This window comes from Nasonia vitripennis, chromosome 3, assembly GCF_009193385.2.
Source record: "Nasonia vitripennis strain AsymCx chromosome 3, Nvit_psr_1.1, whole genome shotgun sequence".
Classification (NCBI taxonomy): domain Eukaryota; kingdom Metazoa; phylum Arthropoda; class Insecta; order Hymenoptera; family Pteromalidae; genus Nasonia; species Nasonia vitripennis.
The window spans coordinates 20,255,228-20,270,753 of record NC_045759.1 but is presented as its reverse complement, the minus strand read 5'-3'; the positions used below and the strand labels follow the sequence as shown (position 1 = coordinate 20,270,753).

The following is a 15,526-nucleotide window of genomic DNA, read 5'->3' as shown; positions in this document are numbered from 1 at the left end:
CTCTTCTTCTTCTTCTTCTTCTATTTCCGCAACTGCGCGTAGATCTCCTAATAATCTCGGTTCGAAAAGGTCATTTTTCCGAGTGCTTATGCGTTCATCCCTCTTTCTTCTCTGTAGCTCTCGTCCATAGGATCCGTCAGTCACTTTCTTTTATTCCTTCCCTCTCTCGACTCGTTTTATCGCATGCGTATCGTAGGCCGTTAAAACTTTGCCCGAATGTTTTTCCCCCGACGGCATTTCCATGCCTCTCGCTCGTCACACTCTATTTGTCATCCGTCGCTTCTCGGGCTCTTTTTTCGCCCTCCGCTGACCCTTTGAGCTCTCTCTCTCTCTCTCTCTCTCTCTCTCTCTCGCGAGTCAAACAATGGCCTCGCTGCAGCTATCGATAACGATCGTCGCGGCGGCGGCGGCGGCGGCGGCAGGAGACAAAAGAGCCGCGCGTTTTGAACTTGGAGCCGAGAGCAGCTGTCGATGAATGGAAAGCGAATCGAGCACGTTTGTCGCGCGGGGGATATTCACTGACGATTCCTCGATGCGGGGACGTGCTTCATTTTAGGCTTTTATTGCGAGTCTCGATTGTAAATATCGGGGATGTACGCGGTAATTGGGAAGTATCGTTTCGGTTTTTGTTGCTCTTTTGTTTCATCGATAGAGAAGCAATTCAATATGTATATACTTACCGCGCTTTTCTGCGAGCTGTGCGCAACGATGATGAGAGAGGGGCTCTCGTCGTACACTCGTTATGGATTTTTCTCGAAAGGAAAACACCTCGAGACTATATCCGCTATTGTTATTTCGCATTATGCATAGAGTCCCTTTGAGCGAGAGAGTAAGGGAGCACAAAAGGCATATCTGAAGGACAATATTTTTCTTCGCTCGATCTACTTATAAATGCAATTATGATGGACGAATCTGCATGTCAAAGAAAGCGCTCTTGGAAAGCGCAATCGCTGGCTAACCCGGCCGAATAAATGAACGCGCCTTTTGTGCAAATCTCATTTCTCTCGCCGCGCTAGCTCCTTTATTTGGGCAAATATACGGAGAAATAAAATCGCATCACCGTATTTTATTAGAACAACACGTAGTTACACATAATGGCGACCAAACTCGAGGTGAGAGCTAGAGTATTGTCGAAATTCCAGCACACGGTGCTTTTGCGGTTAGGTGTGTTATACACTCTAATGAATACCTGGTCTCGCGAATCTCACACACACACACACACACACTGAGAATTGGAATGAGCTCTACAAATAGAAGAACAACACTATACGCATTGAGAGATCACCTCTCGGGATTCGCTTCTCAAGCTCTAATTCGTTCCTGAAAATTGTTCACTCTTCTAAACGAGAACGTACAACGGAACATTAATAACTTTCTTTTCATATAAAAAAAATTTACACCTGACTCGTACAAGTCGATTCGCGCGCTAGAGTCTCGAAAAAGAGTTATTAATAGAGCCGCGCGCAAAAAAGAGATCGAGCGGTCTTATAATTTTCCACTGCGTCTCTCGAAGTAATTAAAAAAAGGCGCAAGAGAAATAGATGGAGTTACGTTGCTGTTAAGAGAGAAAAATATAAAAGCTTCGACAGTCGCTCTGCGCTGGTTTATACACGCAGCCGCCCACAAAGGGTTAATCGAAGCGGTCGCCTTAATGGTTCGGAAATAATTAATACGCCGTGTAGCTTTCCCCTCCCTTTACTCTCTCGTGTACAATGTAATTGAAACGAAACGAAAAACAACGACGAGGAGCTGGGAAACTTGGCTAAAAGAGACGTTTCATTATAGGACGAGAAACGAGAATATTCACTCTGTGATATTAATATTCAATAATAATAGGGAATATCGCGATCTTACTTTACTCTTAACTAAGGCCGATATCGCCTGCTCCGGTTCGACTAATTTCCGCGAGAAGCCCGCATCTTTCCACCGCCCCCGCGCGCCGGCGATGAATATCGTAACAAAAAGCATTCCGCAAATGGCCTCCAGATATGAAAGCATTTTGAAAGCTCCTCTCCGCAGTACAGCGCGCGGGAGCGAAACAAAACATTAGGTAAATGGCTCTCTGTCTCTCGGACGCGAAACGCAGTACTCTCCGAGCATGATAATATTGCGAAAACGCGAAGGAACATATATCCGATACTGAGTCGATAAAATCGAACTTTTGGGTAAATAAAGCTTCGAATAGCGACGTCACGCTTGGCTCTCCGTGAGGGAGCGAAGCGCAAGAAAAGCTCACCTCGAGGGATATATCGCGCCGTCCTCTAACAGTTTCAGTCGTCCGGACACACAGTGTGCAGCAGTCGGGATTTTCTATCTGTCCGCCGACGAAACACCCGCGACGTGATGCTGCGCGACTACTATATACGGCCCGCTGAACTTTTCCGCTGTCTTCTTACGCGCGGAAAGAGAGAGAGAGAGAGAGAGAGAGAGAGCGAAGAGAGAAGGCCGGCGGAATAAAGCTCGGATAAAGTTTATTGGGCCGCGCGCTACTGTTAAACGGGCTTAAAAAGTGTCGTAAATCTGATTTGAATGGGATTTGTGGTACCGGCGTATATGCATATAGATACTTTGGCCTAATGCTTGCAATTAATTCGATTTCGATCTGAAAAAAGGAAATTCGAACTTTATTGCTTCAAAGGACACGCACAATTTTTGTTTCTCCCGTATATACGTATTCTTTTATTTTCTGTCTCTCTGCTTTATATACGGGAAATCGAATGAAGTCGAGCCCTTTGTTCGGATGAAGGTCGCACACGCCGTTTGAAAAATCAAACGCGCGAGCTTTTAGAGAGTCCGAGTCGAGAGCTGACCTCAAAAGCAAAATTTTTATATTTCCTTCTCCAAAAGTGGGAGGCATGCATGCGCGAGTGTCCAGTGGAATATTTACTTTTTATCACTGTCAGAAGTTATATTGAAACGTCAATTCTTACTTTCCACTATATACTCTGTGTATCTGCAGTGCACACAATATGAACAGTCTTGACGTTTATCCCGTCAATAGAATATACTCAAAGCTTGTGAGTATACATGCCGCGAAGTAAATTGAAATCGAGCTTCAGATTATCATTGGCTATAGCCGTCAAGAAAGTCAACTTTGCAAAACATCTATATTCATATTCGACACGCAGCAGCACAGCCCCGAAAATCCCAGCACAACACAGCGCATAAATTCTCCAGCGCTAATCCAATCCGACGCGCCTAAATAATCTAATGAAAGCTCGCCCATTACGCGGCTAGTCCGAGGGATATCCCTATACATACGCATTAGCGCAATATTATCGGCCAAGCCGTGTACACGCTCTGGATTTTCCTGGAGAGTAAGTGCAGCGCCGAGAGGCTGGTAATTCGAGCGAACGACTAAATCTTCGAAGCAGTCGATGATTAAGTGTTGTTCTATTATAAAAGCTCTTGTGTGTCCTGTAACTTTGATTAAACGTCATTCGGGCAAGTGTTTTGCGGGCGGAAATTTCATTGCGAACTGACAAAAGCAGGCCAGTGTAACTTCGGAATTACACTGTCCAAAAGTAGGAAAACTCGTCGGCTTTTCTCGCGCGCGAATTCCAAAATAAACACGAAACTCATCAAAAAGCTCAGCATAGCTCCTACTCGCGTATCGGCCTGAAATTGAATTTCAAAAATAGCAACACGACGAGAAAAAAAATCTCGGTGATCAAGATGCCGCGACAACGGGAGGATAGATCTCTTCTCTTCCTCGTCTAAAAAAAAAAAAAAAAAAATTAATCGAAAGCTCGCGAACGATGGGCATAAACCGCCGACTGAAAACGGCTTTCGACCGAATCGATGGACATCGATGCTCCCGATCGTTATAGCGTATAGTAGTAGTCTCCCTCCGATGGATTCGACACACACTGGATGTACGTTTGCATGTGTGTGTATGTATGTATGTATAGCGGAAGCAGCCCTCCCTGAGAGAGCACATCTCGTTAAATTGGACATCGAATTGAGATCGGGAAACGGCATTTTCCAGCGCAGAGAGACAACCGATCTATCCGACGCTGCTGCCTCGCGAGAATAATGGCGAAAACGTTGACCCTCGTATGCCTGAAAGACACAAGAGAGCTTTTTTTATTATACGCGATGGTTTAGTGTATATGCGTGTTACACAGTTTCTGTGCTTTTTCAGATAGGAAAATCGATCCAATGCGTGCGTATAAATAGATGAGCCGTGTGTGCGCTTGAAATTTTATTTTTCCGAGCTTCATGCAGAGAGAGCTCGAAGAAAGTTTCGTGTTTTTTTTTTGGCGAAGCTCTTTTGTTTGTGCTTGACGAGAAATAATCCCAGCGCAATTTTATTACGAGAGACGTATATCGGAGATTTCATTCTTTTTTTTTCACTAGCTCTCCCTCTCGCTTTTTGTCCCAGTCTGTGTACTGTACATATACAGGCGCGTTGTATTTCCGTCCGTATTAATAATGTTCAGTTACGGCTTCTTTTTTTATCGCGATTGATTTCGTCTCGCGAGTACGAGAATATAGAATCGGTAACCTCAATAGTTATTTTCACTTTTGAATTTTACCTATTCTCGCGCACTGTGTCGCGGCTTAATTATTCGTCCGATGTGAGACTCGAAGACCTTATCGAGACCTTACCTCAATTACGGTTCGGCTGGAGGGAAGTACAACCGCTAGACCCAAACACCTCGCCGCTTGTCAATAAGTGCCAGCGGAACACTTGGCCAACTATTGGCTTCGCGCGGGTAATTGGTAACAGAGAGAGAGAGAGAGAGAGAGAGAGAGAGAGAGAGAGAGAGAGAGAGAGAGAGAGAGAGAGAGAGAGAAGTGATACGCCAAGGGAACCGCTACTTACTCCCGACACGACCAAGTTTGTTTGACTGTTTGTTGGCGCGAAGTTCCACCCGATGCTTCTTTTTTTCTTATCGCCGCGAGTTTTGGCAACTAATCGTAAGGGGTGTCCTAAACTCTGTATGTGCTCTCAAGAGCGTCGATAAAATTTCACAAAGAAACAATTAAACTCGAAGTCACAGAGAGAGAGAGAGAGAGAGAGAGCTCCATCAGAGACATTAGTCGAGAGCTGTGGCAAACGACACCCGGAAGTTGATGGAGAGAGAGAGAGAGAGAGAGAGAGAGAGAGAGAGAGAGAGAGAGAGAGAGAGAGAGAGAGAGAGAGAGCCATAGGCCTCCAGTGTACAAGTTCGTAATGGAGCGCGACACAATGCAGCGTGCGCGTGACGGAACGGCCGCAGCGCCCCGGAACCGGCCTCAACCAGCTGCGGCTTTAGAATTTCGGTAGAACGGAAATTATTCCGATTCGTCTCTGCAGCCAAGTTCGCAAGCTCGACTGTTTCATGCGCTTCTGTATCAGCATTATATATTCTATTAAATAAAGCTTCACAAAGATCCTACTAATTAAATCAGAACAAAAGCGCGGCAATTTCAAAACCAGCTCGCCATATCTCGTCGTCGACTTATCGTGCTCCCGTAAATTCGGTTATGTTCGCCGCTGGCCGCGCGCGCGCTGCCGACCGTAAAAAAAACTAACGCGCGGAAGATTACGCAGCGGTATACGAGCGCCACACACACACACACACACATTTCCGATCAATCCGACCTTTCGATTTTTATTGCGCAGCCGCGCAGTATGAGAAAAATCTGGCCGATTTATGTAACGTTGCGCGAGCGAAGGAGGAGGAAATTGCGAATAGGGCTACGCGCATTGTTTGCCGTTTGATGTAGAGAGAGAGAGAGAGAAAGAGAGAGAGAGATATGGATTTACAGCTGAGGCTATGGCCGCTCGACGTACGAGTTTTGAGTGCGGCTGCCGGCCCGCGTTTATTGGCATTGAAAAGGGACGCGCTGCTGCGTTCTTACGCTGCAAGCTCTCTTTTATGGGAGCTTTCGCGCGAGAAAAGCGGCCGTTTCGCTCGCTCAAGAGAGAGAGAGAGAGAGAGAGAGAGAGAGAGAGAGAGAGAGAGAGGTTGCCAAGGAGAGATGTTTCGTTCGCGATGTATCGTCGTCGTTAGAATTCAAAACCCGTATGATTTGCTTTCGCGCGTCGAACAGCTCCGAAATTAACCCGCGGACACAGTGCGATAGCGCGTTCCTGTTTCACTTTCGAAACTCATTAGGGTTTTGTTAGCTCAGGTGCGGAATTTACTCGTCGGAGTACATATTATACGCGTAAAATATTCATCGCTTAATGCAGCACTTTGCCCCTGAGCTCTCGGTCTGTTTTTCGCTGATGTTAATGCGTTATTTTCTTTGCCCGCGAATACCACACGGCTGACTGCATTATTTATCCCCCAACAACAACAACAGCAACGTTACCCTATCTGACGTACACCGCTTACACACGGGATCGAGATAAAAAGCATCAGCTAATATTTTTTTAACGAAATTCGTGATCCGGAATAATATTACAAAAAAGAAAAAGCACATCGCAAAAAAGCTCCAGTCCTCTCTTTACCCTCCCCCCGATAAATCAATCGCGGCTCCGTCGAGCGTAAGACACAAAAAAAAAAAAAAAATAACAAAGAGCGACTCGTCCACGCTAGAATAATTTCGAAAGAGCCGAGCCGCGCGCGAGCGTATATCGCAATAGCTGAAACTTCCCGACGCGATACATCGAATAATTGAATATTCCCCGCGGCCTTCTCTCCCGGGAGGATTCAACGTGTTCGCGTGTTTGGCTTTTCCCTACTCGCGATTTTTTTTTACCACGCGAGGAATTTCCCTGTGTCTTCGAGCGTTGTATATGTATCGTCAAGGGGGGAGGGAAGAGGTATACGGGAGGAGCTTTATGGAGATGGATCGTAGCGCTGTTTTCCCTGGCGCAGTCCTTTTACTTTATGAGCCCGAACGACGAGAGGAAGACGTACAGGAATGCGCGGGGGGGGGGGGGGGGGACGAATGCCGACGAGGAGCGAAATTTAATGATTGCGATCGAGAGCTTGCGGCTGGAATAAATTTATCGATGTACCGTGATCCACTACTGGAATTTAACCATTCTTCTCTCTCTCTTTTCTGTTTCAGGTGAGTTTCGCTCCTCAATCATCGTCGCGAGTTTATGTCACATCGATTACAAGACACGTAAGACACGAAAAAATTTCACCCTATCTGACCATACCGGCTATTATCCATTACCCTCACGTCCTCCGCCTCTGTAGACTCTTCCTCTCTCTCTCTCTCTCTCTCTCTCTCTCTCTCTCTCTCTCTCTCTCTCTCTCTCTCTCTCATTCCTCGTTTTATACATCATTCCGATCTATCGTCAAACACATCCGCGCGACGCGGCTCTTCCGGGGTAAAATTAAATATCCTCGGCTGGAATTCGCTCGCTCGAGCGACAGAAATTAAATTCCTTTTTTAGACGAGCCGTCCTCGCGATCGAAATCTGGCGGGAACACGAGATACCGACGGGATGTTAGCACGTGTATACTATATTGCGGTGTAATATCTGCTCCGCGGTGTAGTATCAGTACATTATGGAAGCACTTTATGGAATACACGGTGGAAAATTCATAATTGCACGCGCGAAAGTCGAAAATTTCGGCGCTATAAAACAGTCTGTCTTAACAAGCATGCCCCTATATCTCTCTCGGATACATTCGCGCACAGAGCGACAAATGCCAGCGACCTCGATTAATATTTCCCGAGGCGTCTCTTATACAGGAGCCATCGTGTCCCCGGTCTATATGCGTATACCTATACACGCGGCTCGACTGTCGTCCATTTGCAATGCAGAGCCAAATTAATAAACAACGAACTCGCGGATACGGAGCCCTCGACGTCGTCTAGGCCGTTTTACGATTTTTACACAGTTGAGCGTGCATGTAGAGCGATCACCTTTATCGCATCGATTTCGACGGGATTTCCGATGAAAGCAATCGCTGCACTCCTTTCTCTCTCTCTCTCTTTGCTTTAGGATGATTCGCGTCTCGGGCGGAATGTATAATATATACGCGGGGCGTGGGCTTTTGCGGTTTTACGGCTTAGCGAAGTTACTATGAAGGATATTGGAATTTTCATGGCTGTACATAGGCGAGTGACGTATCGCCGGCATTTTGAATTATGACCGGCGCAAAAAGCAGCAACAGCATCGGAGGATTGATCGGATCGCCTTATATTCTCTATACCATATACATACCTATAGAGGGAGCACATATAACGGCGACGGGCCTTTGGCGGCGACTCAAATTCCATAAATCCGCGAGAGGAAGCCTGCATCGCGGCCCGTTGCATAAATACGAATTATCGTCTCTGTGTACACGACTCGGGGCCATTGTTCCGAGATCCCGAAATCGAAAGAACCGCGGCAGACGGTTTATATAATATAGATCGCTCTCCGACGCAGTAAAACCGTGTATATAAGTAAGATGTTTCTCGTGCGCGACACGTGATGTGCGAGGAGAGCAAATTTACGATTCGCTCGTCGAAATTCGAGTGAGAGAGAAGGAGAGGAGGATAGCTGCCGCACGTCCATATGTAAAGTAGCTTTACGACTTTTGGCTCGTATATCCATATGTAAAATGCGCGCTCTGAATTTTCGATGCTTTCACATTGCTTCATTTAATTAGCCTTGCGAAAAAATAGCGCGATACATCGAAAAAGCCAAACAGTAACGCCTTCTCACCGCAGGATTACGTACCGGAGAGTTTATACGCGGTACTATGCACATAACGACTATCTCCCTCTCACTCGCGCGTGATTTATGAATTTAATAATGTTGCGTCTCGCGCGCGGGCTCTATAGCGCCGCGCCATAATTAAAACTTAAAATTGTAGCAGCTCCAAATGCAGCGCGAGCTCGCGAGGCTCGAAGTTCGCGCGTTTATAGAGATGAGAGGAGCAAACGAAAGCCGGATCTACTCGCTCCATTTGCTTATTACTTTGCGCGTGTGTTTAAGCTCGCCCGCGCAATTTTCGCGTTATTCAATTTCGGACTTTTCGACCGCCACACGCGTCAGATTGCCATCAGCTCTAGTAATGGGACACACTGCGCCAATTTTATCGGTTATCGAGCTTTTTCACTTATATTCATCGTATAAATTTTAAAGTACAAGTAGCGTTTAAAAAGCGATTACGATAATTACCGCGCAAGACGTCTCGCAAAAAAGTGCCATCAAGCTGTATAACCTCCGAGAGGACGACGCGCGCATTAATAACTAATTACGTCGCGGCAGCTCCAAAGCGCGCATATAAGCCATTATGCAAGCTCTCGGGGAAAAACCGACGCGTCGCATGCCCGGACACGTACTAAGCCGCACCGGGCCTGTATATAGCATCTTATAGAGTGTGGATTTATTTTTCTCATTCTTATACGACGACCATTTGATCGCTCCTCGACTCTCATAAAAATTCATTCGCGGTGTACAGCGAGTCGTACTGCCCCCGCCGCGACGTACCGCGTGTTTCAATCGATATATACGCGCCCTTATATATTCAGCGTCCGCAGAATCGAGAACTAGCCCACATATACGCTACACCCATCCCTCGAGATAAAATAACAGAGACCGCTCGAATATCCATAACCGAAGTGTGAGTCTGTAGTCTGCTCGGGCTTATCTTTAAACCAATTTGAAAATCAAATATAGCCGAAATCCCTCGTCAAACCTACGTCTTTTCCAGACACGCGATATCCGAATTGCCAAATCTCGATACTCTCGCACATAAAGGAAAAAAAAGAAGCTTGCGAACGCATGCAAGCTCCTCGGGCGTTTTTCTCTCGCTCCAGCTCTCGACGAAGAAGAAGAAGAAGACGCTTTACGGTTACGCGCGCGTTTACGGCCGGCGCTGGTGTGCAGTAAAGGGCCGAGAATGGAATCGCCTTTGGCTTCTGGGCGCGGTATATCGGACGCGACGGATTAGCCGCGGAAACGCCTCCGGGCGGATATCGGCGAGGAGGTTCGGGTTCCTTTTTTTTTTTTTTTTTATTCTCTTCAAAACGGGATATAGCGCTGCTGCTTCGCGGACGGTTATAGGCTGGTTATTCTTGCGCCGTGTCTTCCTTTTTGTTGGGTAAACGCCGGCCTTTACGAAAAATAGCTGCAGCTCATTCCGCAAGATCGACTAATTTGTAACGCACTTTTACGGCTATTGATACTCTGATGTGACTGCAAAGAAGAGCGTTAAATTATATGTACCGTAAAAAGAGGTCGAATTATTACTTTAGAACTGTATATAGCGAGTATGAGTAAGGCGCCGGTTGATTCATTTTTTTATAGTTCTTCTTATCGCGATTTAACGAGGCGAAGTATATAAAACCGCGTAAAAGAGTAATGGACGACCTTTCAAAGTGCTCGCGCGCACTTCCCGATGCTGGAAAATTCATCAACAAATATCGCTCGCTATAGCTGAAATCTTCAATTTTTCGCCGACCAAATGTAGCATCTCTTCAAATTTTCATCGTCCCTCCGATATGCGCCTTTTGGTGAAAGGATCGCTACAAGTGCCTTGCAACGCGTACACCAATGGCTCATCAAACGTAACAAGCACTACTCGTTGTTTGGTCCCGGATTATTTCGCGCGCGTATACTCATCGCTCTGAAGGAGCTGCGCAGAGCCGAATTTAAAATACACACCGACCTACTTCCCCCAAGTGGCGTACGTCGAAATAAACAGCTATGGTATTAGGGCTTCGCGCGAATTTCCCACCACACGCATACACACACACACACGTCAGCTGTTAATTATGCTCTCGCGTTTATAGTCGGAGAGAATTTTCGGCCGTTTTGTTTTGAGACAACAATGCATGGTAGAGCTATGGTCAGAGCGATGAAGAGGGTCTGAAAGCAATCGCTTCCGCGAGCTTTCGTATTAAACACGCTTTGCTTGTATTATCGTTGTGTTTTCGGAGAAGCAAACTTATTCCAGAGTGATATAGGTATAAAATCGCAGTTTGGAGAGAAAGTCGCGCTAATAAAAGCAATGTCACGCTGATAGCGGGCACGCGTGATATCCAAGTTGAATAATGAGATTTTTCGTTTGAGGCGCGCACTGTGCATAGCGAGAAGGGAAAACGAAAAGAGTTCAATGTCACTTCTGACAGGGCCCAATAAAAATTTAATCTCGAGTCTCTCTCCCTCTCTGCCATGCGCTAGTAGGCGGCCGTTTGAAAAACCAATCGACCTTGGCTATATAGCGGCGCCGGCGTTTGTAAAGTAAAATAAACCCGCTTTGAATCGAGGAATACATCGCCGAGGAAGGATATTTCAGCATTATTTACTGTGTGTTTATTCGGTTATAATTGGCTGGAGCTTTGAAACTCCGTCGTTAAAATTACAGCGTAACGCGTAAAAACGAATTTCCGCGTGGTCGATAAATTTTTGTAAAAGTTAAAAAATATACGCTCTCTCTCTCTCTCTCTCTCTCTCTCTCTCTCTCTCTCTCTCTCGCTATCGCACTGTATTCCAAATATACTCGGCGGGTAGACGAATAACGAAACTGATTGAAAGCGGAATCATGAATAGAACTCGGCTTTTAAAAGTCAAATCGATCAAACTCCCCCCCGGGAAATACTTTATTATTGAGTTACATACGTCGAGAGTCCCTCGCTTTGCCCAATCTAAAAGTCGATACGCAGACAGCCGGGACGGAATTAATTCGCGAACTGGTTTACAACCGCTCTGTATTATTTTTGGCGGCGCGCGATGAATTTAAAGACAAAAAAAAATCGTTTGGACGAGCGAACAAAAATCAGTGGAACAAACGACGTTAAACCAGGCGCTGCTGCTGCAGCGAGTGAAACACTACTGCTATATACACGACAAATCAGCGCCGATCGTTGCACACGTATAGCCGTGTACCAGGTACGATCATCCCCCCCTAATAATCGTCGCACGTCTCGCTGCATGCACTTCCTTCTGCGGGTGAAGCCATGTAACTATACATACACAGGGCAAAGCGCTGCTACGTGAGCCGAAACTTTAACGCCGGAATTCTGCTGGTATACCCGCCTTTTTCCGTTGTTAAACCGCTTTGGTATATGTGCCTTCGACACGGCTATTGATTCGAATCATCCCGCGCGCTGTCATCGCGGCGTTTCTCTCGCTCGATTGACTTACATATATGTATATATATATATATATATACTCGTCGCTTTGCGTATGGCACAGCGTGCGCGTAAAGCGTGAAACGCACTCGGTTACGGATCTTCGAGATATGATCGGCGACGATAAATTATACGCGAGGCTCTATATATTCGTATGAAAAGGAGCCGCGGAGAAAGAGAATGATTTCACCGAGGATCGAATGTCAGAGAGAAAGAGAGAACTACTGGCTCTCGGGGCGACGCGCGGCTTCGCGAAAATGCTAATGCAGTCGGGAGGGAGAGAGACTTTAAGCCGCAGCGCCGGCGAGGCTATAATGGAAGTTCGAGGCGATAAAAGAGCCATTTAACGCGGCTATACGGATACAATAGGGGAGGCTGAAGGAGCTGAAGCCGAGACTCTATAGTAGATGCGTGAGTAGAGATGGACCGATGTAATTAGCATTTAATTACGAGAGTTGGGCGGAGCGGCGCGCGACGGATATCGGAACTCGAGCATATCGATAAAAAGTTTAAGAGCCGTTGCGGGCGTTATAAAAATTATACGAGCCGAGCGTTTATAGTGATTCGGCAATGGTGCTTCGTGATCGATGCCGCTGCCGCTTAAGTTGGATAGATTTCGATTGTAGTATGTATACGTATGAAAAATTGCGCAAACACCCCTCGTATACCTATATATAATCCCAGCAGCAGACGTGTCCCTCCGAAAATCTAATATCAGCCAGCTCCCTCTCATAGAGCAATGATAATATAACATATAAGGTAGAGGCGCGTCTGTCGGAAACGAGAAGTTATGCAAAGCATTAAGAGCCGAGCGTGCGCAGTGGTCCATATAATATACGTCTACGTGTGTATGTGTGTTTCTGTTCGCAGGGGTTCGTTGTCGTGGCTGCGAAGAAGCTGCTGCAGCGGAGTAGCCTGCGCTACGCTGAAGCTTCGGGAGAACACGCGGCAGCGGAGAAATGAGGCGGACGTGACGTCACAATGACATGATGAAGAGCCTGGTGGGGATCATGTGGATTGTGTTGGTGCTCATATCAGGTAGGAGTCTCTAACAAATGCCCTGGAGCTTGTGTCTGATATATTTACGTGTGTTTGGCCAGTGAAAATTGCTTGAAAAACGAGTCCTCTTCGTTTACGCTGAAAATTCAAATTTTCCCGCCGACAAAAAGCTCTTGAAAAGCGCAGCCCCGATGTATAAAAACAGGCACTAAACAGGGAAGAATACCTCCCTCGTGCAGCACGAGGCTCGTAATGAGCCTGGAAGGCAGCTCGTAGACCTCTACATACGCACAGCAGCCACACCTACAGCCGGAACGTTTACGAGCGATGCTCGAGCTTGCGAAACAAGCCGCTCACGCGCGTATATAGTCGATTCGACTTTACGGCTCTACTGCCACACTATATATTATAGCCTCTCTCTTTCGTGCTCTATTCTCGCGTTTCTTCGTTTCGCCTGATTATTCCGTTCATTAGCGTGGAGCTTTGTCCTCGCGGCGCTGATTAAAAAATTCACGAAAAACGGCCCCTTTCATCGCCGCCGCCGCCGCCTCCGGGGGAGATTACTCGGCTGCATTGTTTGAAGAGCGGCAGCTTATCGCACCGCGCGCGCGCGCGCGGAAACGGCGATAAAGTTTTTCGCTCTCGTGTAATGCGCGGAGATAGAGAGCGCGTAATCTTTCTCGGGGAGAACTCGGGGATCGTAGCTTTGAAAAACGATACTACGAACGCGTGCATAATTTCATCAGAGCGGCTGAGAACAATGAAGACACCTGAGAACTCTCAACAACGATACACAGACAGATAGAGCCAGCGGGGGGTCACTGTAACATCGTCCCTAACTCGCTCGGGCGCGTAAACTCAGCCGCGCTCCGTTACAGTCACTCAATTATAGCGCAGTGTTCCAGCGCTCGCAGCCCATAAACAAGTTCCCATAAACAAACTCGGATAAACGTTCCCTGTCTCTAATAATACATAACAATCAAGCCTTTGCAGGTCCGCATTATACACACCGAGAGAAATCAGACGTCCCATGTAACGAAGAGGTGAAATCGTCGCGGGCAATCAAAATTGTATATAGTTCAGCTGCGCGGCGTATAAACATCGTTAGTAGCTACGGCGCTGTACGTGTCAGACGCTGCGCGAACCCTCGTCTCTTCCTCGGGACAAGGAAGCACCCGCGGCTTGTTGCTGCTGCTGCTGCTGCTGCTGCTGCCAAGGAGTGTACCTCGACTGACAACCAAATGTTTGGGGATTGATGGCGAGCGCTGTTGGAATGTTGTTACCCCCTCGAGCTTCTGCGAAGTGACGCGCTGAACGGGGCCGAGAGATGCAGCTCCGAGTGTTGTTCGCTACTGTACAGTGTAGCGCTGCCTCGTTTTTCACCGAGATTTGTTTTTCGAACAATAACTCGACTCGCGGGATGTATAATGCGGTCAGGGAGCATTGAACCGCGGAATGAACTCTTGAACGGACTCGGAGCATATGTAAAATAATTTCGCGGAGCCAAGTACTTATACTGCCGACGACGGGGGGTAAATGATATACAGAGAAAATTAGAGAAAGAAAGACGCGAGACTGACTCATTTGCATGAGAGCGAGGCCGCGCTAACAAGCCAACTTGTTATGCTCTCGTTTGTCTAAATTTCCTGATGCGCCCGCGATTCTTGATTGTAAAATGAAGAATAAAAAGGAAAACTAAACGGAAGCTTGTTCTGATTGCAGGATGCTCGGGGAATCCGGACGCGAAGCGTTTGTACGACGACCTCCTCTCCAACTACAACAAGCTCGTCCGTCCGGTCGTCAACGTGACGGATGCCCTGACAGTTAAAATCAAGCTCAAGCTATCGCAGCTGATCGACGTGGTAAATCGATCTTTCCTATATACCCTCATGAGAAATACACAGGATACTTCTTTTTCGCCCTTTATTGCTGTTTCAGAACCTGAAAAATCAGATTATGACGACGAACCTATGGGTCGAGCAGGTAAGCATCTCCTCTACACGCATTCCTCTGCGTATTTCGAGCAGCCAATTCAGCATCTCCAACGACGACGAATCAATTCCGAGAAAACGCTGCCGACTGTCCAGGCGTAAGCCCCCTCGAGAGGCTGAGACCTCGCGAACTCCATCTCCAAACTATATACGTATCCTTCCGACATCACAGACACTGCATACGAGCGCGCGGGGGGAGGGGGGGGGGGATAAGGAAAATTGACTGCGCGTCGAACAGCTACTCGCTCCTTTCAGAGCTGGCAGCCTCGCTCGCGTCGCGTCTTCTCTTATCCAACCGCGCTACATTTTCTCTCGCGAGTTCTCTTTTCCTTATCTCTCTCCCGACATACACGCGATATAGACAGCGCGGCGGAAGACATGCACGAGACTCGGATCTGGCTTCCGCTCTGGATTTCGCCGGGACGAGATACAGCGCTCGGATTATCGCCTCTCCTGTATATCTCGCTTCGCGCCCGAGCGAGCTTTTTGGAAATTTCTCACGCGTTCAAGTT

At 47.2% G+C, this 15,526-nt stretch overlaps 1 protein-coding gene across 13 annotated transcripts in view; it reads left to right on the top strand.

Moving 5' to 3' along the window:
* nAChRa3 (nicotinic acetylcholine receptor alpha 3 subunit) overlaps positions 1–15,526 on the top strand; it is a 110,064-nt gene that overhangs the window by 80,795 nt on the left and 13,743 nt on the right. For 10 of the 13 annotated variants that reach the window (XM_031927169.2, XM_031927168.2, XM_008206878.4 and 7 more), the window contains 3 exons: positions 12,895–13,062; positions 14,746–14,885; positions 14,962–15,006. In XM_031927169.2, coding sequence (XP_031783029.1) covers positions 13,011–13,062; positions 14,746–14,885; positions 14,962–15,006 — 237 coding nt within the window. In that variant the 5' untranslated portion in view covers positions 12,895–13,010. Of the gene's footprint in view, positions 1–7,011; positions 7,069–12,894; positions 13,063–14,745; positions 14,886–14,961; positions 15,007–15,526 lie in introns of those variants that run through there. The other 3 variants (XM_032597709.1, XM_032597708.1, NM_001247963.1) reach the window with 2 other exon arrangements.